This window comes from Chinchilla lanigera, unplaced genomic scaffold (assembly GCF_000276665.1).
Source record: "Chinchilla lanigera isolate Chin_1 unplaced genomic scaffold, ChiLan1.0 scaffold00039, whole genome shotgun sequence".
In the NCBI taxonomy this organism is placed as follows: domain Eukaryota; kingdom Metazoa; phylum Chordata; class Mammalia; order Rodentia; family Chinchillidae; genus Chinchilla; species Chinchilla lanigera.
Window position 1 is genome coordinate 4,514,027 of NW_004955440.1, and position 27,842 is coordinate 4,541,868.

At 35.6% G+C, this 27,842-nt stretch overlaps 1 protein-coding gene across 1 annotated transcript in view; it reads left to right on the forward strand.

Moving 5' to 3' along the window:
• Positions 1 to 27,842, forward strand: part of Thsd7b (thrombospondin, type I, domain containing 7B) — a 780,466-nt gene that overhangs the window by 459,530 nt on the left and 293,094 nt on the right. Inside the window, exons 11-12 of the mRNA XM_013517433.1 lie at positions 8,776 to 8,905; positions 11,953 to 12,056. Coding sequence (XP_013372887.1) covers positions 8,776 to 8,905; positions 11,953 to 12,056 — 234 coding nt within the window. The remainder of the gene's footprint in view (positions 1 to 8,775; positions 8,906 to 11,952; positions 12,057 to 27,842) is intronic.

Consider the following 27,842-nt stretch of genomic DNA (forward strand, 5'->3'; position numbering starts at 1 on the left):
TATGTCTGATAATGATGGCAACATCTTAAGCTTTTATCTTAGCTGACATTTGTGCCACCTCAAACTTGTACTGTCTATATATAGTGCAATACATTGCTTTAGTGTATCTCATTCTTAATGTTGATGGAGTTATACATATTAAGAAATCTTGTAGCAGGAAGCCAGTAGAACTTCATCCGCTGGAATGAAAAAGGATCAACATGGGGGGAATAAATCCCTGCCATATCAGGACAATTGGCAAGAATAGAAGATAAGTATAACTTATAATAAATAGCATTGTTAACCCTACTTGTCTGTAGTTCATAAAGTCTATCCAATTATATCCATTATGTGTACTTAGCTGAAGGGCAGGTTGCGTTTTTTAAAAATGTGTTAAGAGCAATACTGATTAAGCTAGTGTTCATTTGTTTTCTATGGCCTAATTAAGCATCCTGCATGGTGCTTTTCCTGTTTTACATATTTGGTGAATAAGAGACTTTGCTTTAATTGTGGTAAATTAGTGGTTCTGTTTCAATGAGGAGTTTTTAAAACATACCAGTGATGGAGCCACACCCACTAGAAATTCTGATTTAATTGGTTTAGGGTGAGAGAGCATCAGGAGTGCATGAAAATCTCCCTTGAGATTTTGATATCCAGGGTTACCAACCACATGCGTTGAGTAGAGAGTGAGACTGGGTATAAGTGACTTCAGTGGTGATATTAGAAGGAATCCCCAGACACAAAAGGATTGCTGCTGGATAAGGCTAGCTCTCTAAATTGGAGATGTTTCAAGAGCAACTATGGTGGTTAGCAGAATTAGCAGGAACTGGGGAGGAACCCTTGCAATTTAGAACTATTTCCATAGGTTTCTCTAAGATAATGAAGGCTGGAATAGAGAAGAAATGTTTATTTTATTTTTATCCTGGAAAGTTTATACAGAAATAAATATGAATTGCTTCTTCTGAAGTCTGTGTTAAGAGCTTCCAAAAAGAAATTCTAAGTTCACTGGCTGGTTTTATATATTTGCAAGATGCTTTAAATCCCATTTAATTAGGCATTCCTAACAGCTATCCTGTGAATTGGCTAGGCAGTATTATACACATAGGACAAGTAAGAAAATTGAAGCTCTGAAAGGTTAAGTGCTTTGCCCAAGGTCATATAGCAATTCGGTAATGAGCTGGGATTAGAAATCAGAGCCCCGGAGGTCTTGTCTGTTGCCACTTCCACTGAATTTGGCTTCTGGTGCAAAATGAATGATGATCATGAAACTCTAAGAATACATTTTTCAGGCAACATTTCAAAATGAAAGAAGTATATGGATATCCTGCAGCTTATTTTCAACATTCCTAGAAAGTTTAACAGAAAAGCTTTTCACTTTTGCTTAATTTCACCCACATATAGATAAGTTGTTAGCTCTGCTCATTTTCAAATATTTCCAGGCTTTGGCTGGGAGGGAATTCTGGGGCAGGGAGAGGACAGGCTGCTCTTGATCTATGCGCTCTGTGTAGGGACCACCATGATGAATAGGAAGGAAGTACGCTGTATAAAATCGTCTTACTCATAGTTCCAGGGCATTGTGTTTCTCACCATTTAAGCCTCTGTTTCTCCTTAAACAAGGAAAGAGAATACTCCACTGATGGCCTTTGGATGACAAATGCAAAGTTTATATTATCATTTCTGAACCCTTATAAAATGATGCAGAAATTTTACATTATTATCCATCTATCAAGTTTCACTTCTGGGGAGATTTAATAGTGCATGTGTGTATACCTCAGTCAACCTGAGTCACCCGCACCTGCTAGTAAATGTGTGATAAACATTTATCATTGATGCCAGCACTGTGTGTGGCTACTTCTCTCTGAGAACTTAGTATCTATTTCTTTAAATTTATTTGAATCACAATATCTATTTCTCTACATTTAATTGAGAGATGGGATGTAGTGAATCCCTATTTTTCTCTTTTATAGAAAGGAAATCAACTATTTGACTCTGAGCAATGGTTGTGACAACTTTGAAAAAATGATGTCTTTTGTAGAATTAATCAATAGAGATGCTATACTTTGAGGGAGATTTAAGGTTGGAAAAACTTGGGTTGCCCGAAAGCATACTGTGATCTTTGTCTGCAGCACTGATGTAGAAACGGACTTCTTAACAAGCCAAGTGCAAGCTCTTTACCTCTCATATTAATGTTCTACTTTGATTAAATGCCAGTTCTGTAGCATTTATTGCTGCTGATTTTATTATAACACACATAATGTAACTTCAGTCAATTATATTATTGTGTGGCAAACCCGCATGTTTCTTTCATTTTCAATTTAATGATCCATGAGCAAGAGTGCTTAAGGCAGAAAACATTCTTCTCTAGATATATGAACTGGTATCGCAAAGAGAATTTCGTGGTGAAAAATATAAAGGACTGATAATCAGGTTGCACAGATAATTTTAAGAACAGCAGTGCACACTTTCCACACTTCTTTTCTATATACTTAAAATGCAACCCAGTGCTGAGAAATACCATATGATTTTTTTCTCCAGTTTACACAGAGTAGTGATGGTGGTGGTGGTGATGATTACCGTTGTCTGGCTGGTCATGTAATTGTTCATCAAATGGAGACACTTTTAAGCTAAATGAGGGTAAGAAGCATTAACCAGGACTTCTCTAACTAGGCAGGGTATTGATAACCCTGTCTGTTCATGTCCATTAATATGAGAAGGTGGTTGTAGGTACAAGTTGCCTTGCACATACAATACAGTTTACCAGGAACATGCATGGATGTAAAAACCGCATGGGCTTCTCATAGACATATAGGACATAGTTGGGACCCAGCTCTGAATGTAAGACTGGCTTGTCACATTTTTCCTTTCCTTTTATAAAAATTAGGGGCTGGAGATATAGCTCAGGGGCTGGGGATATAGCTCAGTGGCACAGAGCCTGCCTGGCAAATGTAAGATCCCAAGTTTGATTCCAAGTACAAAAAAAAAATTAAAGATGACTAAAGTATTGGAACTTTCTTCTCACTATATTTTGTCTTTCTTCTCTTCTTTCATGAAGGCAAATTACTCTAGAGAAAATTTCCTATACTATAATATAGTATAGACCAGACAGGTGTATTATGCTTTATGTGTAGCATTCCATGGATCATCTCAGCACTCATTGGAACCAGAAATTTTTTGTTGGCTTGTTTTATAGCCAGAGAAGCTGAAGATTAGCAAGGTAATAGGAATTGTCTGAATTCTAAAGGTACTGGGGTCATAATGTAACTCCTGGAAGTATTTAATGCATGGTTACTTGCATGATATTAACCTTAAAATGTCATTAGCACTATTTTGCTTCCAGATCAACCAGAGCTAAATAACCAGCATATTTGGGAATTTATTTCCTTGGATGATATACTGGATTTACAAGTGCAGAGGAGGAAAGAGAGCTGCAGGTTAAGTGCCAATAGATGTATAGTGCTCTCTCTGAAGGAGTGTCAGTATCTGAAACCTAACGGATGTTGAGGTCTATTAGTAGTGGAGACAGTTGTGAAACAAGGGAAAGCCATAGGTCATATTTCAACTCTCTGATCAAATATTTGCAGGTAGGTATTGCAACAACTTCTATGCATTTCTCATGTATAACCAACCTGCATCTACACTGCACTTTCACTTGTTGGCAGTGTCACCAGAATTGGATTCTTGGCTTCAGGAATGTTAGAAATAAAACTGTACCCAGAGGAACACAGCCACGGGCAAGACTTCAATGGGAGTTTTATTCAAGCAGGAAGAGAGAGGTAGCTTTGACTAAGAACAGGTCAGGCCAGTGGCTCCCCAAGCAAAGGAAAAAGGGCAGGTAATGTAGAAAAGGTCAGCATCAAAAGTTCCTATCCATGTTGTTGATGTGAATGTGGGATTCAAATTGCTGAGAATGTCCAGTTCTGTCTGACAGGTGTCCAAGCTCAGTTGTAGACAGCTCACAGGAAAGCTTTGATTATGAGTGTGAGGCAGGTTTTCAGTAAGCTGACATTTTCTTCCACTTTGTCAATAGGATGTGATTTGTAGCTGCTGTATTTTTAACTTTAGAGCTGTGTATGAGCTCTGGGTCCTTATTTTTCTCCATGTTTGGTTCTGCTACTCAAAGACCAGACAGGTGTGGTCTTGTAGGACTCCTCCCAAGCATCTCTTTATACTCTTTTTGGGTTGTCCCCTTGCCATGCGCTCATCTCTGACCCAGCCTCCTCTACCAGCCAGTGCCTGTGTTCACAGGTGTTCTGCCATATGTTTGATTTTTCTCTGCACTTACATGTTCAATAAATTGTAAACTTAAAAAGAGTCAGTTTTTTAAATTCCACAGCAGTGATTGAATAATCCTGGCATCAGAGCTAGATACTCATGATACTTTCATTCAGTATGATGTGCTCCAATTTACCTAGTTGCAAATCACCCAAAGTTACTCTGTTTATACTTTTTTCTTCCACCTTTGCTACCGTGGTTATGAGAAATACAGTACTAGTTTAGACCATCACAAAGAATCTATAACTATCTCTTGATGCTTGTAGCTCACTCATATATTTTCTCCCTTAAATATGGTTCTTAATTTTAAATTACCATTGTTTCTAAGTGTTCTTCTTTTAACTATAATTAATTACTTAGATTTCATTATACCTAGTGACCTAGTGATGCTAGAATATACATAAATCAAAACTGAATGTAAATGAGTTGTTTATTAGTCATAATCATTCTCAAGCAAATGTTTATGTTTGCAAATGGACTCTTTAATTTATTGTTATTTTTCATAGGCTTAATGAGGTGGTAAACATTACTCACAAAGCCCTACAAATTGACAAATAAGCCTCCTATAAACAAGGTACTACTGAAGAATTGTTTATAAAGGAAGAACTATATCTTTGAAATAACAAGGGGGAAGTGATGTGAGCTACTTGCTTGGAATGTCTCTTCTCTTTTCATCTTATTGTAAAGTCTCATTAATGGAAAGATCATGGACGATGATTCATGTCTAGGGCAGATGATTCCAGTATGGGCAATTACATATCTCTTCCTCTGTCCATTTTCTCATCTGAGAAATGGGAATAATAATAGAACTCTGCTATAATATGAATACTGTATATGCAAAATGCTCAGAATTGGAGCTGACATAGATTAATGTAATAGTGCCAGGAGACTTTTGTCTTACACATATCCATAATCCAAATATCTTCCATCTGTAAGACCACTGTCCTCTCCGTATTTCATGTACTTCCCAGATACCACTTTTATTGCATGGTCAGTGGAAAATTGAGATTTTGCTGTCAGTTCTTGAGAGTTTCCTTGGATTTTCCTTATGTCTCTTGCCTGAGTTCTAACCGTGATATTGGAGGTGAACTCAGGCATCCACTTCTTTTGTCGCCAGTTACCTAATAGATTTCTGGAGGCACTGTCCTCTCTTGAAAGAGAACTGCTTATCCTAGCTTATGAAACCAGGGGTGACTGGAATTACCATTCCAAAGTTCATGGAAAAAAAGAATATATTAAAAAACTCAAAAGATATATCACTCTCTTTTTTTGATGTTTTCCTATCTCAAGATTCTTCCTTACTTTTTTTTTTTTTGTACCAAGAATCGACCTCACAACCTCATGCTTGCCAGGCAGGCACTGTGCCGCTGAGCTGTATTCCAAGCCTTCTTCCTTACTTTTTCCTCGTAAAGTCATATAATTGTTCTTCATTTCTATACAGTGATAGTTATTTTCCCCTCTGGAAAAGTCTTACCTTGATGCTAAGTGTTTGTTTTTGCCCTAGAATCCATTTTTCTTAACCTCCATCTGAGCAACTGCACGAAAATCAAACAGTTCTTTTACTCAGGAATTATTTGACCTGCAATCTCACCATAAAGGCAGAGTGTGTGAGTGCATGCTGTGTATTTATAGTATGCACATGTGTATTTATATGTATGCATAAGGGAAAAGCATTGATCCATACTGCAGCTTTAATCCCCTTTAGGGTTTTTCAATGTGAAGAGAAGGCATTGGTTTCATTTTCTACTGTCTTCAATCTTTATTTAGTCTCTTGAGATAATATTTATGAACACATATTCACATATACATTCTAAGAAATAAACAATAATTTTCAGAGTATGTATAGTATAATTGTTGTCTCCCCCCAAAAGAAGATAGCTTTTAATATATATGCAGAACTTTTTCAATTACATTTTTTATGCTTGTGTTTTTATGTTCCTCACAGGGACTTCAACAGGGACTTTGCTAGACCTTAAACAGGGATAATTATAGCATTCCCTCTATTTAATAGTGTCATATCTTCTTTGACTTTAATGACACATTCTGACAGGAAACAAGTACCCATCAAATGGGACAACTGAGGAAGATTTACTGTAGGAGGAGCAATTTACAAAGGGTTGGCACAGTTAATGTAAGATATCAAGGGATGATGAGTTAGTACCTGGGCTGGTAAAAGGAGTTGCGAAGTTGCTAGAAAAAGGTATAATCAGTGAAACCCAAAAACAACAGCTGGAGGCAAGTACCAGTACAAGTACCAGTCTATGGAACAGGCAAGTAACCGTCCTTGGTAGAAATGGAAACCTAGCTTGAGCTGGACTAGAGGATGGAATCTAGTTAAATGAACACTTTGATCTCTCTCTTGCCCTCTTTTTCTCCTTCCATTGTATGCCATCTTCTCCTGTCAGAGAGACCCAAAAGGAGTCATGGGGCAAGGAGATCACTGACTCAGTCCTTGCGTGGTTGGTTCCTGAGGCATAGAACAGACTAAAGATGAAAAAGAGAAGATGTAGGGAGCAAATGGAAAAGATCCTGTGTTATCTCTCTAGTTCAAGATCATGAAATGTGCAAATATGTTGTTCATCTTTCCTTCTCAAGATCTCATTAAAAGTCATCTTATAAAAGGAATTATAAAAGCTTTACTTCCTTTTTAAAAACAAAAGGAGAGGACCATGATTGGATGGGAGGCCACGTGCACGTATGCCAAACAGGCGTTGGTGGACAAAGACTGAGGAATACAGAAAGTATGACTGTGACCTCACCTAGCGGGAAGGGATAGCAGTGGCAGAAAAGGTCAGTCTACCCCAGAGAATTCTGCAGAATGTGGTGGCTGGTCTGATGAAGCACAAGAACAAAGGGTAGCGCTGAAAAAAATGTATGGACTTTTAAAAGACTTTAAATAATCACTAGAGGTATAAAATAACCATGCAGTTATATAAAATAGCCATGCTACTGCGAAGTACATTCTCACCAATTAGAGCAGAAAGTCAATAGATAATGTCTAAAGTTCATAAATCAAGAAGTAGTGACATAGCATATTATTTATAGATTTGGAGATAACCACAAAAGAACTACATATGAAAGCAGAACAGTTAAAAGTGTTCCTTCTGAGGAAGCAGACAGAGAGTTAAGGGACCTGGGGTTGGGGGCCTTTTGCTTCTCATTGTAACTCTTCTTGTAACAATGATTTTCAAAAAACTATGTACATACACCATTTCAATACACACCCCTTTCCTCCTTTTGTTTTGCTTCCTTAGTTTCCTGCCTTTCTGGAAATTAACTTCTCAACTTGGCTAGGCCCATTACCTGTTCCAAACCTACGAATTCATTCCATTTTCTTCTTCACACTCCCTTTTCTCCATTCTTTTGAGCTCTCATTCTGTGTTTTCCCTCCATCAACCCCTCACATGCATAAGCAAGCAAGGTCTACACACTTATATTCCCTTTGAATGTATGAAATGCATCTTTCTCTGTAAATTCCTTGAACTGCTATAGCTCAGTGCCTTTTAACAAACTATTTCCTTGGCATGAAATGGTTTCATCCTATATCCTCTGACTCAGGATGAAATTGCACTGCTCTATGAGCTATTGTTGGTTTCCAATGTCTAAAAACGTTACTCTTTCTTCTGTATGCACTTAACATCATAACACTGTTTAACAATGTTCGCATTCAACATTGTCTTGTAACATTTGATCCCTTTTCTTTGTGTTTAATCATGCGTTCTGAAGTTCAGAGAATTATGTCTGCATATCTGGTCTGAATGGTACACCTTGCAATTAGTAACTGAAATAGTTGCTAATTGATTTTGTTGGCATTGTTGATTCAGAAAGCATTTAAAGCTTGTGAAATGAATGCTCTGATACATTAAAGTGAACATCTGTTTTCATTGCATTGAGGTGCCTATTAATACTTCTACTTCTTAGTAAAACCTTAAAGTAAACAATATTTTTTTCTTTTCCCAATTTTTGCACGTCTTCCCTAAATTCTAATTATACACATCTTGGTGATAAAGTTATGAGGAATAAGAAACCTAATAAATTAATATAAAATAAGCAGATTACTATTAACTTTTTAGGAGAGTTCTATTTTATAAGGTAGCCAAGAGGAGAAAATACATAGTCAATGAATAAAACTCTAGGACCCTCAGCTGTTGTTTGCAGTTAAGGATGATTTCTGTGGTCCCTCAGATCATGTCATATAACTCTTATGCTGTTAGGTGATTCTAATTAATTAAAAATACATTAGGACAGGGGAAAACCATCTCAGCATATGAGAACACATGTATCCGAAATTCCACTTGTAATATAGTGTATAGTGTTTCCCACAGAAGTAAGATTGAGTATTAACCCCTAGTATCTACTTTTTAGTCTCACCTCCCAGGTTGGCTTTCTATATATGCTTACATTTTCTTGCTTTCTCTTTTTCTCTTTCACTGTCTCTGTCTCTCTCTTTCTCCAACTGCTGCCTTGATTTTGATCTGCACCAATATAAAGGGGCATTATAATTTCATTTTTCCTTTACTTCAGGAAATGCCACAATAAAACAGTCTCGATACAGGATTATCATCCAAGAAGCAGCTAATGGAGGCCAAGAATGTCCAGATACCTTATTTGAAGAGAGAGAGTGTGAAGATGTCTCATTGTGCCCTATATATCGGTAATTAGTAACTTTTTCAAATTATCGTTGGATCTGAGTATAAACCATAACCTCTTTTCTTTCATAAAACATATGGTTGTTTAGTGAAACATAAGAAGAAGTAATATTGTATACCTTCAAATACTTCAGCATTTTCCCCTTCCAACTAAATGTACCAAAAAGTTAAATATGTGAATGTCTAGATAACAGGGAAAAGTAAAACAGACAATTTTGACAATATGCTGCTGGACTTCTGCCATATCTATAATCACTATTCAGGATCATGACACAAGGAGATTCAGAATGAAGTCTTTAAAGTGGGGTGAGGGTCTGCACACACACATACACACACACACCCAGGAGATGAGATCCTTAGCCTATTTCCACTTTAAAATTTTTAATAAAGAATTAAGGATAAATTTGTAATTCCTTAATAAATATTTATTCTAGTTGAAAATATTGGGTTGTCAATTTTTATTATATACATAGTTTCAGAAAGTACCAGTTAGAAAAAATCTTTATCCTATGGATAAAAATAACTTTATAAGAGAAAATATGAGTAACTCTTAAGCTATGTGTGCCCTCTTGGTCTTCCCTCTTGGCAAATTGGAAATTATTATTTGTACAAACAGTATCTGACGTTGCTCTGTTGAGTGAGAACCTTGTATTCTTTTAACATTTGCCTGTTTTCAATTTGATGGAAACATTGCTTAAGTGCAGTTGAATTAAATTCAATCACTTTTCAGTTTTACTGATTTGAAAAAATAGCTCATGATCTTAAAAATCACATAATTTTATCAGCACACTTAAAAACGTCTTTAGTAAAAAATGCCTAATGAAGAAATTATTTTAAAACTGTGAAACTCAAGAGCTAAGTTATTTAGGAAAATGGAAGTGCTTTTCGTTTTCAGGATAGACTCTTCACTTTAGACAAAGTTTGAGTCATTGAAGAAGTCCAATGACTATGGATTTTAAGATACTTTACTCCCATTGTTTCTGATGACCAACTTGGGGAGGGTGTAACAGACATTGGGATCATGCCCAGACTACCATTTTTCCTTCAGTAACCACAGGGCATTGTAGGAATGCTTTCAATAGTTATCCTCATGTACCATTTATAAATATTGAAACTTCTGAGTCAGCAAAAGAACACTCAAGGAAAGGAAGCAAAGAAAAAATGAACCAAATCAAATATTACTAGACATTGTTATAAACCCAGGACTATTATAATTATATAAAATCCTAGAAACTCTTAGTGGGCCTTTTCATTGTCCACTCTCTTTATTATTCAGCTGTACTTCAATGTAAACGCTTAATGTTTGAGCTAGTTTCTATCATTGACATCTCACCATTTTCCCCAGAAATCACTTCTCCTGTGTATTAACTAGATGATTACATCAGGTCTCCTGATGTGTAGTTCAAAATATGTCCAAGTTGACATAATTCTCTGTTTTTTAGTAAATTATTTTTCAATTTTGAGCAATATGGTTCCAAGGTAGATTTTGCTTTCCCCGACATTGATATGTTGGGAAGGAAATTATCCTGAGAAGGAAGTTAAGGTAGATTGTTCTCATTATCTTATTCTTTTTAACTCTACTAGGGTTACATATGCACATGTTTACCACATTAAAATAGAATAAAAATGCTTGTTTTTTTCCTATGAGATTAAGCATGTTTCAATCCATTGAATTAGTAGGAAAAGAAGGAAACAGCATGACAAAATTTATCCCCATATACAATTGGCAGGGCAGTGCAACCAGTCGTCCATGGCTAAATATAGAGAGGCTTAGGTCTGAACACTGGCGCAAACCAACTAGGACCATCTCAGACTATCACTTACCCTCTCTGAACTGAAGATCATTATCCCACAGCTGAGACCTTAACAAGGGAGTTCTGGAAACTCCTTCTATTCCTTTCAGTCTATGCAGCAAGCTAACTTAAATTGAATACCTTGTTCTCATTTCTTTTAGCAAGTCTGTGTAAACTTAAAGGATACGAATGAGTGACTTATCTTAGTTGAAAAATTGGACTTTTAATGTTTTAGCTTGTATTTTAGAATTATAGGGAATGAATCTATGCATGTGTAAATTAAATTTCCAGCTATTTTAAGTTAAGAGGTAATTTCATTAGAAATGACTCTTTTTTAAAAGCTATTTCCTGATTTTCCCCAACTCCTGAGTTATTTGCATTATGGAGATCACTTGAATAAGTTCAATGATGTTTTTACTTTATGTTTTGTTTCATTTTTGGAAGTATCTCTCTTGTCAGAGATATTGGCTTTCAAGAAAAACTATAAAATGCACTGAGTAAAAGAATGATACATGTGGTTAGATCTAGGACTTGGATTTTCTGGAATATCATCCAGGTACAGGCTTAAGAACACAAGTCATAGTTTGCCCTGTGAGTCATAAAAATAGAATCTTATTAATCTAAGAAAAGAAAGACAGTGGAAATCAGATCTCTTTCTTAGAGACTGTTTCCTCAAAGAAGTAAAAATCTTGGTATGTCATCACAGGTGCATCATTCCTCTTCCCTCTGACGAATTTATCAGGTAAGACTCATCCCCAGCATTCCCCTTTACCTTTTATGCTGTGGCCTATTAAGTTATGTGAGTTAATTCTGAGTCCTAGGAAGCACCACATACAAATCTTTTGGCATTGAAGATTCAGAGTTTCCACCTCACGCTTACAGACATCTAAGCTTTAATCCTCTGATGTTACAGTAGGGCATAGGGATTTTCTATTTTTAAAAGATTTTAAGTTCATAATGAGTCACATTGGTCTGTGCTCCTGTTGCCTTTGGTTGGTACTTCTTGATACAAACTAAAGTTTGTCTTCAAACAGTTCCAATTCTATAAAAATGAATTACTGCATTTATCATGAACCCGGATGGAACTGACTGTTGTCAACCGAAGTGCTTGCCGAGGCTTGATTTTATGAAGGTTTCAAGCCCATTTTTGTTGAATTATTGGCTCTATGTTTTTGCATTTGAGAGTATATGTTTCAAGCATTTACTTTGTATGTTTGTCCCAGGAACAAGTTCTAGCTTGCTGTTCTCTGTAATCACAGGTGGAAGCCACAGAAATGGAATCCTTGTGTGCTTGTGCCAGAGTCAGTCAGGCAGGGAATAATGGGCACCAGCGAGGCATGTGGAAAGGGGCTGCAAACAAGAGGTAAGGGGGTTTTGCTATAGCTTCCAATGTGTGTGATTGAAAGTCCTGTTACTATTACAATGTGTCATTTATTATTGTATTTCAGTAAACGTGGTATTATTGGATCGGGTTATTTATGCTTTATCAGTGAATTTACATCTGGTATTAGTTAATACTGATGCCCAAGAAGCATCTTTTAGCTAGGACCAGCCTAGTTCACATCAGGAATAAACTCATATAAACAAATACCTACTCTAAGTCATAGTAGACTCCAGTGCTTGTAAAAGTGCAAGCTGAATATCAGTCGAGGAATAAAGGATATATTAAAATTAGACCCAGAAATATACATGACATTTGGTTATACCTTCTACTTTTTCGATGATGATTAAATGCGTGCAGATAAGGATAGCAAATATTAGTGATCATGGATTCAACATAATCATTATACACATATTTACTATACATTGTATATGAAATATGCATAGAAAGGAACTATTAACATTTCTGGATGGCATTATGAATCGGTCTCTGGAGCTGCCTGGAAATACCTTTTATTGTCAGTATCTAGAAAATGTGACAAACCTCTGAAAATCACTAAAAAAAGCATTAGAATGCTCACTTTCTGTTTCATTGATTATCCAGGTACCAACGATATAAGGCTTCATAGGAAGTTCTTTATTTTAAAGAGTCTAACCACTTTGTCAGTAAATGGATGTGTGCAGAAAAATAATACATTGTGGGACCAATTCCATTATACTAGTTTTTAAAATAGTGTTCCTTTAAAGAATATAGTTAGAATTAAGTTTTTCTTCTTGCTTCAAAAGTTATACTTTAGAAATTACTTTCCTGGAAAAACATTTATAAATGTGCATATCCATTGCCTGGGTAATTTGACTTTGTGTAATTTACAGGAAGGGACAGATTTCTTCATTACATTTTACTTCTATATATCACAAAATAGTATGATGTTTTATTAACAGACTTCTGTCTACTTTCTGCTGGAAAATTGTTATAAAATATTTAATCAGCAATATCTGTCATATGAATGAACCCCTTTAAAAATGGTTCCTTTTACAGTGAACAATTTAACTAAAAAAGGGACCTGGACTTTGGAACTTTGTAATACTAGAATATCCCAATGGCTGGTTTTTTATTACAAAACGATGCAGGAGATTGTGCAGAAATGTTCCTTCTAAAGGATGTAGCATCCTATTGCATAAAAAGCAAATTCTTTTTTCTCTCCTAGGAGTCTTCCTCGGATTCCAATTAAAATGGATTTTTAGCTGGATGGTTTGTAGTTCCTTAGGCTAGTCAAGTAATGTGCCTGGGTTTTTCCTAAATTAGGCGCCAACATTAGAGAATTCCTGGTGGTTAGTTGGTGGCAATTTGCACTTTTAAAGTAGTAATTTGCACTTAAAAGTTGTCAATTTTAAGACCAGGGATGAAAGACATTTCTACTCAGCATCTTTTCTTTAAAATTACTTCAAAACCATCGAAGAAAACAAGAGACAGTAACAGATACGAAATCTTAATAAAGTTTTCCTCACCAAATATTCCAAAGAACAAGAGGCCCAACAAGCTTAACTTCATATCAGTTTGGCGCCATCTGTAATCTAAATCACAACATGTGGATTCAGAAACTGAGTGGAGATAAAATGTGCAGGACAACGTTATGCCTAAGTGTTGACAGAAGTGAGGTTGTGGAGGCTGAAGACAAAGGGGTAGTTTGACCTACAGGACTCAAGAAATGCACCAGAAAGAAGTGGGCACTCGGATTCTTACCACTTTCTGTTCTTGTAGGAATCTGCTGGTTGACCGTGTGGAGACATTGTACAGGAGCATGTCTGCACACATAGTTACAGTAAGAGTGTGGTGCAGATGAGGGGCTAGACTGAAAATCAGGAAGATGAAGGAAAGTCTATTTAGGGGATATGAACTTCTCAGTTCCTTTCTTTTACCTGTGTCAGCATGCTGTCTGGTCAGCTTTTGCACATGCTCCTTCCTGTCCTATTCCCAGGCAGGACGCTGGGTCACATTTTCTGTACAGAATCTGTCCTATTTTTAAATGATGATTTATTTAATGTTCTAAGTGGCTGTTCAAGTGAATGCATTGCAAAATCTCAAAAAGCTAGGTTCAGAAAGGAAAGTTATACTAGGAAACAGGTACAAAAGTATGGACATGTTTATACTATACAATTTTCTACTTTCATTTCTTGATAGTTCTTTACAAATAAGAACTTATTTTTGCATGCATATTTTTGAGTTGAATTGCTGACCACAAAATCGTGCCTGAATCCCTGTAACCTGTCCTTGTGCCTTGACTTGGAAAATTAATATTTGGGGATATAATTAATTTAGAAATCTCATGGTGAGATTATTTTGATGGTCCCATTGGGCCCTGAATCAAATCACAGATGTCCTTCGAAGACACTTAAAAGAGAGAAAACATGTAAGTGATGCATTCAGAATCCAAGGAATATCTGGTTCCCTACTAGAAGGTATAAGGACAGATGGACAGACTGTCCTAGAGCCTTTGGAGGGAGTGTGGCCCTGATGCCATCTTGATTTTATACAATGGGCCTCCAGACTGTGATAGAACAAATTTTCTCTTGTTTTTAACTACCAGTGTATGGCAGTTTGTTATGTTAAGGGAGCCCTAGAAAACTAATGTTGTTGTTATTTTTGACTTTTTGTTTGTTCATTTGTTTTTGAGGCAGGGTCTTGCTAGGTAGCTCAGGCTGGCACTGAACTCACTATGTAGTCGTGGCTGGCCTCAAACTCACGGCAGTCTTCCTCATCAGCCTCCCAAGTGCTAGGATTACAGGCATGCACCATCACCCTGGCTTAAGTTGTTGTATTTCTTTTTTTTTTATTTTAAAGAGAGTAGTAAATGAGAAACAAACAAACAAATAGAACAGTAGCAGCATATCATTATCACAAACATAAACAAATCAAAGCAAGAACATTCAAAGTGATACAGAGTCTCAAGACAAAATAATATGAATCAGTAGTGGTTGTTACACATTACATATCACTATCCTCAACTATATTGATCAGATTACCACATGTAAGAATGAAAGACTGCTCAAACCACTATAGGAAATAAGAAAATAATTCTTTGATAGAACAGTAGAGATAATACAGAGTTTCACTAGGCAAGATGGTAGGAGTTCACCAATGTAATTCCCTTGCATATTGTTACCTTCAAATCAGTTGCTCAGCACCAGACACAAGCATGCACAATCGATCAGAACATAAAAATTTGTAATCATTAAATACTCATAAGTGAAATAAACCAGACTCAGACAGGTGAACATCATATTGTCTCCTTGGTGTAGGAACCTGAAAGACTAGGCAAAACTCAAAACGTACAATAGATGATAGGAAAGGGAAAGAAATTGGTCAAAGGAAGGAATGACTGGGATGAGGGAAAGAAGAAAAAAGAAGGAAGTTGTTATTTTTGTTTAATTTCACTGTGAGGATTTTCTTCTTCTGCTGCTGCTACAGCAAGGAGTCTAACCCATGCAAGTTCTTTAAGACTTGGATTCTTATTGAAGTCTCTTAAAAACGGTTTATCTGTTTTCATCCATTTCTATGGAGGTCCTATCTATCTGGAAAAACATTATTTTACTGTGTGAAGATTGTTCATAGCACAAAGGGAGCATGGATTTAGACAATATAGTCGTAGGAAAAGAAGCTTGTGGTTATAAATTTCAGGATACAATCTTGGTTAGAGAAAAAAGTACAGTTTTTTTTAACATTTAATTTTTTTACTTTAAAGAGAAAAAAATAAAAAGAACATTAAAAACAATACAGAATTTCAAAACAAGATGATAGGAAATAGAAAATGGTTGTTATATTGCATATTGTTACCTTCAAAGTAATTGTTCAGATTACCCGCTATAGGCATGCAAAATTGTTCAAAAAATTAAACATTAAGTTTTAGAATTGCAAGTGACATCGTGGGTACCTTTTGTCTGGGAAGTATACTTCTAACTAGGACACCCTCAGTGTCTGAGGACTAGCCTTCTGGTCACTGCTTCTAGTGCGAGTGCTTTGAAAGAGTGTCTATAGCAGGCTTTTGTATTTTACCCATGTATTATGAAGACATGAAGGTGGGGACTTGAAACTATAGGATTTGTTAGACACCTTCAGGATACAAGTTCTCTTTCTTGCTTACACTATAGGGTACTATACTTTCATCTTGTTTTCGATTTTATAGATTCTTTTCTTTTGAACCAACCCAGCAATACATTTAAGGATATTTACTTTATCCAGTGATTATATCTTTTCATTTGAAAAAATCCTCTAGGATCTATAAGTCATTTTCATGGCAGAAGCAGAAGCACCCTTCGTTTATTTTATTGTGTTATCGGTGCTGACATATTTAATTGGCATACGGTTAAAATTTCATCTATGTAATAGTGTTCTAATTAGGACAGAAGAAAAAAGATATGAGAACATACAGAATTACAGCTATAGCTCAGAATCTACATTGTCTATAAGGAAGTGGCATTTCAGATTCCATGTCCGTGTTCTCCCATCCTCATGAAGAGTCAAGCATTTTTCTGCCCTGGTCCTTATGCTTATTCTGAATAGAGAAAGAATGGTGGTTCAACTTCTATGAAAAATAAAAGAATAAAATTAAGAAACATACATATTCTAATACTGTGAAGATACTGCCCTTTAAAAGGCAAAACTGTCATAATAAAATAAGCAAGAAGTGAAGATACTGACATTCTTAGAAGTGTGAACTAGTCTATGAACTGATTCTTATTTTGCTATCCACAGTGACTACTTTAAAATTGGTTTACTGGACTTCTCATTAGCACTTTTCTTTTGGACAGTATTTTCATCTTACTCCTCAGCTTGTGAAAATCCTCTATCAGCAGAAAGGCTTAACTCTGTGGTGTTGTAATGGATGTGTACTGGCAGTTGACGTTGTCTTGTGTAACATGGCTTGACTTTTGTAAAATAATTGCATTCTTTTCTTTCTTCCTTTTTCCTCTTGTTTTTTTTTAATCTGTCTTAGTTTACTACCACTGACTAATGTTAAGACAGACCAAAGTAGGTAGATCTCTGTCACCATTGTGATGGTTAAGCTGAATTATCAGCTTGATTAGTTTGGCCTGTGCTGAGGATTAGGAAAGCACACTTCTGGATATGGCTGGCTGGTTCAAAGCCATAACCTAGGGTGTGTATCTTTCCCTCACCCCTGCCTCTCTGATGCTACTCCCTTTTTCTGCTTCCAAACCACCATGGACCAAGCAGGTTTGTTCCACCATGTTCTTCTGCCATGATGATCATGCTTTGGGGGAGGGGGACCATGGAATGCATCCCCCAAAACCATGTGGCAAATTAAACCTGGATTCCTTTAAATTGTGAGAAATGGGTACTGTGTCCCAGCAATGGAAAAACTAATACATCCTGCAAATAATTCTGTTCTTTCTTACTAAGTTTTCTCAGAGTGAAAACATAGTCTTCTCATACAATAGTTTTGATATAATCTACATTTCCTTTATATTCAAAGAATGTCTTTCTAAAAGGTGCCTTTCCATTTAAAAATTAGGTGCAATAGTCAAATTTCAGGGTAAATTTTGAGTTACTTTTACTATTGAAGAAAGGATGAAGTACATTTATGTAGGAAGACATTTAAAAATGGTGATTTAGTGCCTTAACAGTATAGCAATAATACCTTGTATTTAAAAATAAAAATACATATGAAAAAATATATATATGTGTGTGTGTTTCACCATAGCAAGATGTTTTATTTCATATTTTTTCATAATCTAATGTCCTTCTAAATTTTAATGTGTGATTAAATCTTTTAAAATTTATGTAATTATCCAAGATTATGTAAATATATAAATGTAAGCTGCATATTATACAAAAACAAAAGTAAGTAAATAAATTACATGAATAAATTCAGAGGAGAGTATTTGTATTGGTGGTCTAGAGACTCTAATTTTCTGACTGAAAATTGTTCTTCTTAAATGATATTGTCTTCATGGGGAGAAAATGAGAGCTATCAGTGCCAACCTACAATCAGCTCATCAACCTTCTAGAAAACATGCATAAATAGAGTAAAAACCCACACTTTGAAGTGAAGTCATCTGAGCTAGCTTGTCGATAAAGTGCCAAAATAGTCCATCAGTGCATTAGCTTTCCATTGCTATGACAAAATGCCTACAATAATCAAGTTCTAGGAGAAAAGACTTATTTCGCCTCACAGTTTCAACGGGTCCAGACTATAGTTAGTCTGCCCATTGCCTTAGTACCTGTAAGGATGCAGAGCACTGCAGCAGAAAAGTGTGACAGAGGTGCCTGCTCACTGTGTGGTGATCAGGGAATGAAAAGAGAGCCCTGAAGGTCCTAGAGTCCCAATATCCCCTTGCGATCCATGTCATCAATGACCTAACTTCCTGCTGGTAAGCCTTGTCTGTAAAACTTCCATTATGACCCATTAACCAGCAGTTGGGGACTGAGCTTTGACACCAAGCCTGTCTTTTTGGGAGATATTCAACATCTAAAATACTGCAGTCAGCTAGGCATGTTTTTCTCTAGGTTGTCTGGTGTCTATTTTTAGGAAACAAAGAGGATACACTCCCGAATCACTGTACTTTCATTCTTGAAATGGAGAAAGCTTTATTGACCTTATAGTTGTACAGCTTCATTCTGTCATAGTCATCTGCATAGATTGGAAAAAGTCGTTGCAGTAGATTCAGAAAATGAAATCTATGGCTTTTAACTATATGTTCCATAGTAGCCATAGACAGAAATATTCACAATTTGCTTGATTTATTTATAAAGATTTTTGCACAGGAGGGGGAAAGGAAAATAAAGTATGTTCTTCTCTTCAGTTGAAGAACTGGGGGAGAAAAGTTAGACTAGCTAGAGGGTGTGGGCATCTTCAGTAGGAAATGGGAAGCAGGGAGCAATTGCAGCCAACCCCAGGGACCTCTTCCACTTACCTCATCTTCTTAAACGAGCAAGAACATCTGTTGGTGTCTTCCTGTGAATTTAATGAAGGGAGGGCATGACCCACCTTCCCAGCTCAAACCACTGTACACTGTGACCTAGGTAACAATCGAACCCTTGTCTAAGCCCCATCCTGTTAATCACCTTTGTGAGGTCATTTTTAATAGTTGTGTTCATCAGAAAAAGAATCAGACCCCAGTATTCTTTGAATTAAGGTATGTCCTTGGGGAGGCTTTTAATTGCAGCTCTGACATCAGTATCAGAATAGTCTTTTGGAGGGTACAACCAATTCTTTGTCAATTTAATTTATTAATAAGCTCTAATACCAAATGATGAATTTTTTCATTTTAAGGAACTTTAAAATATCTCTCTTAAAATGTTGCTGAAAATGTGGAATATGGAAGATCAGGTTAAAGGTAGAAATAAAGTTGACAGTAGAGAGTGAATCTCAAAATTAAAACATTCGCCAATTATAACAAAAGAGTATGTTATACTGTGGGAACTGGTTTGAAGAGTGACGTATTGGACTGAGAGCAGAGACTGCATTTTAATGTAAGTGAATAATGACTGTGAAAAGTATTTTTCATTTCCTTTGCATGTTTTAGGGTAGGATTATCTTTGTGACTTTCATGGTTGCATGGTTGCTTGAAGGTAGAATATACATATTTTTAAAATTGATGATAATTTAAAAATAAATTTGAAAGGATATGGGCAACCTAAGGCATGTCACTTTATTTATAAAATAAACTATCTACAGATGCAGAAGTACGGTCTTTCACTAACCCCTCCGATTTTAATATAATAACCTGTGATCCAAAGGACAGAGTAGCCCTTTCTCCCACCGTCACCTTACTTACATTCTCAGCAGATACTTTGCTGATGAAATGAATGTTCAAGATGAGGATGGGTGGGAGACAAAGTTTTTTCAATTGATAAATGGAGTCCTTTGCAAAACTCTGAGCAAGAAATTTCTCTCTTAGCCACGTGGTTCTCAGTTACAAATCTATCTTCCCTTCGGGAATGCTAATGTGAATTTCAAAGTCTACTAAAGCAATGTGAGTATAATAAGATTACATGTTTCTCATCCAGGACAAAATTCTGTGTCTTCAAATTGATGGATGTCCCCTGGCTTTCCTTACTCTCAATGTCACTAAGGTCACAGTATGTTTCTGCTTAGTGTGGGTCCTAGCACAGAATTGTGTCAGGTGGGAAAATGTGCATTTTTGTTTACATTTCTAAAGAAAACAAAGACAGGCCTACTTTTAGGTAACAGCAAGAGAACAGCCAAAAGGAGACAACACTTGCAGTAGTGGTCATAAAATCTAACACAGAGCTGGATGTAGTGGCACACAGCTGATATTCCAGCACTCTAGGAGGCTGAGGCAGAAGAACCACAAGTCTGTGCCCAGCCTGGGCAACTTAGAGTCTTAGTAGACCTTGTCTTAAATGAGAAAGCCCTGGGTTCAATGACCAGTACCAGGGGAAAAAATTTAAAAAGAAAAAAATAAACTAGTACAGGTATGTCCAAACTCAGCTCTATATAATTCAAACACGTAAAGGTTTCAAAACAATGTCTATTTAGTGCCATTTGTGTTATAAAGAATTCATATGATGGTAAATACAAAACCAAGAATGACATTTTTCCAGTCCAGTTATGGGGAATAAGAATTTAAAACTGACTAAAGCCAATTAAACTCAACATATGGTGATCTGCTTCACAGCAGGATATGAAGAATAAGAACTGACGGTAGGAAAGTTGATGGTTCATGTGGTCTTTCTAATTATGCCAGAAGAGTTTTGAAAGCCTATACTAGAATAGCAAGGTTGGAAATAGATTAAAAGGAACACACATAAAAGGCATTTTAAAGAAAAAAAAATCAGTTGTACTTAATAGCTAATCTTATATACAGAGCAAAGAATAGTGATGAATTGAAAGATCTCTTGTTTCAGGTCAGCATGAGTGAGATGATAATGACATAAGAAATTGACAAATTATTGACATAAAATGTGCATACAGTAAAGAGACAGTACTTGAACAGGCAAGAATAATGATTACTAGGAACATACATTTGAACAACCGCTTTGAAGATAACAATATGCAATATTAACTATTGTTAGTTACTTAACACCTTGTTTTGAAATTCTGTATTGGTTTTATTGTTTTAAAATTTTTACTTCCTTTAAAATGCAAAACAGAAAAAAATATATATACACATATATTTGAAAGATTTATTTAGAATATACATTATATTTGAAATGTATATTGGGAACATGAAATAAGAAAGGATTTGGCAATTCAGTGGACATAGTCTCAGCAAATTAATTGTAGGTTTAGAAAAAGTCATACTTTTGGAGCTAAGAACACAGGGAAGATATTAAGTAGGTAATATTACAGCATATTTGTCAAAGAAAGTCAGGAAAGGAGTATCATCACAACTCAAAGTTTGGAGAGGGGAAATAGGATGAACTTTGTGCAAATACAAAGGCAAAATAGAATAAGTAGCAGTGGAAGCATATCGAATCTGTTAGGATGCAGAAAATACTTGAATGAGCATGATTCTAGAGGCAGAGTGTAAGATGTAATGGAAGGTAGAAAGGAATTCAGGAGTTGAAAAGAAGAAAGGCTTTTTTCCTTTCTTTTTTCCTGAACTCCAGGTGAAAATATCAGAATTCAGGGGCAAGGAGGAGGAAGAAGACAAATGAAAGAACTTTTATCAAACAGCTCAATGTCCACAGAAAGCCCTTTCCCAGCCTTCACAGTCTCTCCTTTCTTAGACTACCGCTAAAATCTTCCTGAGTATCATGACAGCCTGCCAATGCCATTCCCTATTTCAAGGCACATTTCTTATATATCCATTTAAGTTCATAGCCAGACTCATCTGTTTAGAATAAATCATATGGTTGCCTTACTCACCTGCTCAAGAATTTTTTGTGGTTGTTCTTTTCCATTCAGTGTCATTACCATGAGCTCCAAACATCTTCCAAAGGCAGGTGCTGTTTTAATTCTCCCACTACTGTCTCTCAGAGAACATCATCCACTACCTACTGCCAGAGTACTGACAATAGTCCACAAAATACACATCAACTCTGGATTTCTTCATCCATTGATCTTACCTTTTTCCACTTGTAGGAATCCTATACTTTATTCTAGTCCCAGCTTGGGTGTTACTTCCTTCCCTAAATAGGTTTTTGTCTTCCACGTGGATTTGAGCTTCTCAGTGTACATTTTTAGTATCTTGTACTTTATATTTTACAGTTAGGAAGGTGCTTTATTCATCTGCATATCCCCAGTGCTCCAAAATATCCCTTTATTATATATGTACTAGTGACTATTGCTCAGTGCATGTTTGATAAAAATTAATCTGTATGCTGGTATAAAAGTTCAGAACTTTGGTAAGATGTGATGAACAAAAACACATGCAGGGTGTGTATGATTTTTATTGTGTCATAAAATAAATTATAGTTAAGATTGCTGCTACAAAATATTTTTAATATGCAAATCAAGTACTTGCAAAAGGAAGTTTTTAATTACTAGCTTAATTTCCTGGAGTGGAGATGGTATTAGCTTTATTCCATAGTGTACATACTTTAACTATTGGTTCAAAAGTGTGTAAAAGTGTAGTATTTCTAATAAAATAAAAGTGAGATGATGTTAAAATATCATGCACCCTGGCTCTCTGATGCTGATATCTTGAATTAAACTCATATAATTTATTTAATGTCTCATTTGAATGTATATTATAGTGGGAAGTTTTGGTCCATGACCTCTGAGATTGTGGCCAAGAGTAATGATTCTCTTTTCCTATGGAAGTATTTTCAAAGTAAGAGTAAATTCTCCACCACTACCAAGAGACATTTCAAAACAGCTGGAGGCATTTTCATAGTCACATTGGAGAGCAAAGAGTGCCACTGGCATAACTCTATATATCACACTTGATCTTAGCCAAAAGGCCGAGAAGCAATCAACTCTATGTATCGGTGATGCCAAGGCTGAAAATTTCCACTGTAGACCCAGAAGTGGACTATTAGCTTCATTTTCTTATGTTCAAGCAGATCTGATTTGAAAATGTGTTTTCATTTTCAGCATTACTCAAAATAATTGCCACAGAAATAACGTTCTTTACAACTGTGGTTATTAATAACATAAGCCAATTGGTTAACTGTGTGTTTATCTGTTGACTAATTACAAATGTATTTTAGTCTGCAGTGGTGCTAAACAATTTTTTAAAGAATCATTTGTTTCAATGTGTAGATCCAAAGCACTGGAGAATTTACAATGGGATGGTGAATGGTAAAGTGACATCTGCAAAACCTCAAACTTGTAATTAAATTCTGAAACACTTATGCAGGCTGAGATTTGGAGTAATGTGCCATTTTATCAGCAACTTCTTGGGAAGTTTAGGTTCTGGAGTAATGTGCAGGGTATAATTATACTCCATGTAGAGTGCTATCTATTCTCTGTTTACGCTGTAGAACTTACTAGGTTTAATTTGTATTGGTATTACTTTAACAACCCTAATGTATGGTTACCACAGTTGGTATTTGATAAGTAGTTCTTCCTTACATTTCCAGAAAAATAATTTTGTTTCCACTGTTTTTGTTATAAATTTATATTTTTCCATTTTAGTCTATATTTCCCCTAATGCTAGCTATCTCAATTTGATGCATTTGAAGACTTTTTCATCCCTTTAAGCAATTACATCCCGGGCAATTGTACTATCCCAGTTATCCCTAATTGTTCTGGATCCCTTCTTAATCATGCCCTTGGTCTGCACTGACCTTTCTATAACCTGCTCTACAGTTATTTGATTGAATGTGTTAAACCCATACATCATCCTTATCTCCCCCTTCTAACACAAGCTAAGTCATGAGCTTCCTTCTTTCTTGGTAGAATCAAATTATGTGCCTTCCTCTTTCCAAGGATAGCCTGCTTAATTTCACAACTAATGCTTAAAGCTGTTGTCTTCTAGATTTTAAATATTACATCTAGCCAAGATTGTGTTTTTAATCAAAATTTTTTTGCTTTAAATCAAATTTCATATTTAAGAACTTTCTCAGTTTTTGACCTTGTCATGTAGATAGTCACTTTCTCCTGTCTTGAGAAATAGCTCACAACCTTCCTTTTCCTTCTCTCCTTCTCCTTCCCTACATTTCCTCCTTCCTACCTCTTCTCTACCTTTACTATGTTATCACTATATGTGTTTTTGCTAAATAATTCATAATTTATTTGTTCTCTTGCTTGCAACTTTAAACCCTTAAATTATATACATCGATATTCTTAATTTGTTATTCTTATATTTCATATTCAAAAGAATGGCATTACTGGGGAATTAGTCTGTATTCTTAAGATATTATAGTTTATTACATATAAATGTGGTATTTGCTCACAATTTTTTGATAGTTTCTTAGGTGAACATGTAACTGGCTCCATTTCACATAATCTCACTGGAGTCATAATCGATAACAACAGAATGTCTTCCAATTAAAACAGCGGCACAACAAGCAGCGTCCCAACAAATACTAAAGATAGTCCAGATGAACAATCTAACTTGTCAATTGAATAAATTTTTTTTGTTTTGCTTATTTCATGCTACTGTATCAGAGTGACAGATTCCTAGTCTATTCCTCTAAAGTATATTTAATACCCAAATGTACCCATTTCTTTCTTTTCATCTGTTCTCCTTACATGATTTCTGTGAGAATTTTGAATTTTGCTGTACATAATGTCCCCAGCAGGCAAGTACTGTACACATGTCAGTCTTTGAACAAGTTTCCCTACTGAAAGGAGAAAGTCTTCTTTTAGTGAAATTTCCCTAATTATATTTCTTCAAAAGATGGGGTTCATGATGACTAATTTGCTTCCCTTAATATCTGAGGCTTTAGAATGCTTTATTTTCTGTTAGCTGAAATAGGCTATGTTTTGTAAATACATGTCCTACATAATCTGAACTCTTCCGTTTACTGAAGATTGAATTCCTTTGAACTTTTGTTGGTGGTACATGCTTTGTGGTTCTCATTAAGCAATAAATACAGGAGATTAACCCAGAAGGTCAAAAGTCAGTTTTTCATTTCCCTGCCATTGTAAGTGGATCAAGATTCTTTAAGGGAAAATCCATTTGGCCTGAAGGTGACTTTCTTTTTCTTCACATATTTCAAATCAAATTTATTTTGTATGTTCTCTACTGACCCAAGTGCTCCTGAAAGATAATATATTTTTGCAAATTTAAATTATTTGTATTGTGTTTAACTAGAATTTTCTAACTGGTTTTGTTCAGCTTAACTCAATAATTAATGGTTATTTTTCTTTCTTTCAATTAGTTTTTTAAAAAAAATCTATGGTCTTGCTTTCTTAGTTACCCAATTGCTGCCAAAACTAGCATAGAACTTTCTATGTAGTAGAGGAATCTCATGAGGTAAGGTGGTGTCATAGGAATTAATGAGGCTCCAATACAAGGCCATTGAAGCTAGGTGATTGTTATGGGTTATGGTTAGGTGTGATGTTGGGATGCTAAACCTGGTGGGAAGAGGTGGGTCACTGTGGGTGAATATATATATATATATATATATATATATATAGTTCTGCTTTCAGTGCCCTCAGTGCCATCTGCTTCTTTGTCATGCCATGCCTCAGCCTCCTCTGCCATGCCCTGCTACCTTGGAGTCAGATGACTAGGGACTGAAACTTCTATCAACTGTGAGCTGAAATAAATCTTTCCTCCTTTAACTTGTGGGTATCTGATATTTTGTCCAAGCAATGAGAAAATAATAAGACAGTAATTATTTATCTTAAAAATAAAAGAAATCATCCCTCTTTCTTTCTAATTCCGGTATTGAGAAAAGTGTTGTACTACAGATTCTAAAATCTTACAGCTAGATAGAATTTTAAATCCATTTGTACATCTCATGTTTAGTAATGGTTAATCAATGCCAATATGATAATTGAATATTATGTGGCAATTTTTACAAACAAATCCTTTGCTTGTGTAGAGTCAAATAAGTTGCAGATATTTTGAAGAACCTCAACTCCATGAATATTTCCATTGGAAACAGCGACAGCATGGAGTTATGAATGGCAGGGTATGGAATAAAGCTCCTCCCTCTTGCCCCTCCATCTCACTGGGTGGATGATGCCTTGGAGAAGGCTCCAGTGACTGGGAGCACTTGGGTGTTGTGGCTTTGTTGCTCACTTATTGGTTCATTCTAGTATACTCATTCTTTCCTCAACCAAAACCACATCTCCAAACTGAGTTCCCTACCAATGGCAAAACACACGTTCAAGTATTTGGGTCATGTTCATTGCTTTGCCTTTTCTGATTTTGACTTCAGTGAAGTTTTAAAAAAATCCTATTAATTTTAACACATTATTTCATATATCTTTAATTAGGTTTATTGTCTTTTCCAAATGCTTATACATATGAAGTTTGGAGGGGACCTCAGCAAATTTCCAGTGTGGTGATCCCCCTCCCTTCCTCTTATCCTTCTCCTAAACTTCCACACATTGTATGGGTAAGCGTACTGAGTGCTGTTTAGTCAGACTGGAAAGGTTCTTTTAAAGCCAAAGTTCCAGGTAAAATTACCCGAATATCTAAAGAGGAGGAAATTGGACATCAAATAATCATTCTATGTATGTTATAATTTCTAAACTGCAAGTAAAGATGCCATTATGATTTACTCACTGTGTGACCTTAAATTGAGATTATAAATCATTTCTCTTATAGTCTTGGACTGAACCCTAAGTGGATAGGACAAATAACATTCTACACCAACTTTTACTAATTTTATACAGTCTTTATTTAAACATGAATAAATATATGGTGGACTATAAAAGCTAATGGCTTCATCTTATGCTATTGACAGGTTGTGTTCAGATTTTAAGATCAAAAGCCAACTTTATAACAAAACCTAAATACACCTGCCAGCTTCCTTATTAAGATATAGAAAGATTTTAAGATATTTTATTGAAAAACAACAATGCAGTGCTGTTGCACTTTTGAAAATACCTACATTTGTAGGTTTAACTGGCTGTTAAATGTATGTAGTTTAAACTTTAAATAATTGCTCTTGTGTCTTTTTTCTCTATTTAGTTACAGGATATTGATTTTATAGAAGTGAGTGATAGATACGAGTTTTAAGCTTTCTCTCTATATAAATTTGTTACAATTTTGAGAAATTGCTTTTATATTATAAAATATATTATAAGTGGTCCATTATATCTGTCTTCTCAATTGGGCAATGAAATATTGAACAATAATCCTTACAGGAACATTGCTATGTTTTTCTGTTATATGCTTGATGAAATATTTTATCTACTTTATGGAATGAATAGAAATAGATAGAGGTTAAGTATAACTTCAGAGAAATATGCTTCATGGATGAAATTGTTCCTCTTTATTTCATGTGCTAAGGGAAATCAAATAGGAATTTCATTATACTTAGTGTTTAAAAACCTAATACTGTTTTAATTGCTTTTCTTCCTACAACGCCCTGCCCTCTGCACGATTCAAAGCCAAAAGAAAGGAATAGAAAGTTCATTTATTCCAACAAATTATTGATAATTATTACAGCAATGTCATTTAATCAGATGTGATGAAGAACTGAGCCCTGGAAAGTTATTTTGTAATTTACAGAAGGTTATGAAACCATCCCTATGTCCCTCTCTCCCCTCTCCCTCTCCTTCCACCCCTCCCTTTCTCCCATTGTTCTTTTCTTCCTTCCTGCATTTTCCCCTTTCCTTTATTCCTTCAGTTGGCAATTTTATGGTATGTAATTTTTGTTTCCTGTACTGTATGAGTTGTACAATTTAGCAATTATTGGTTAGGTTTGTAGGAT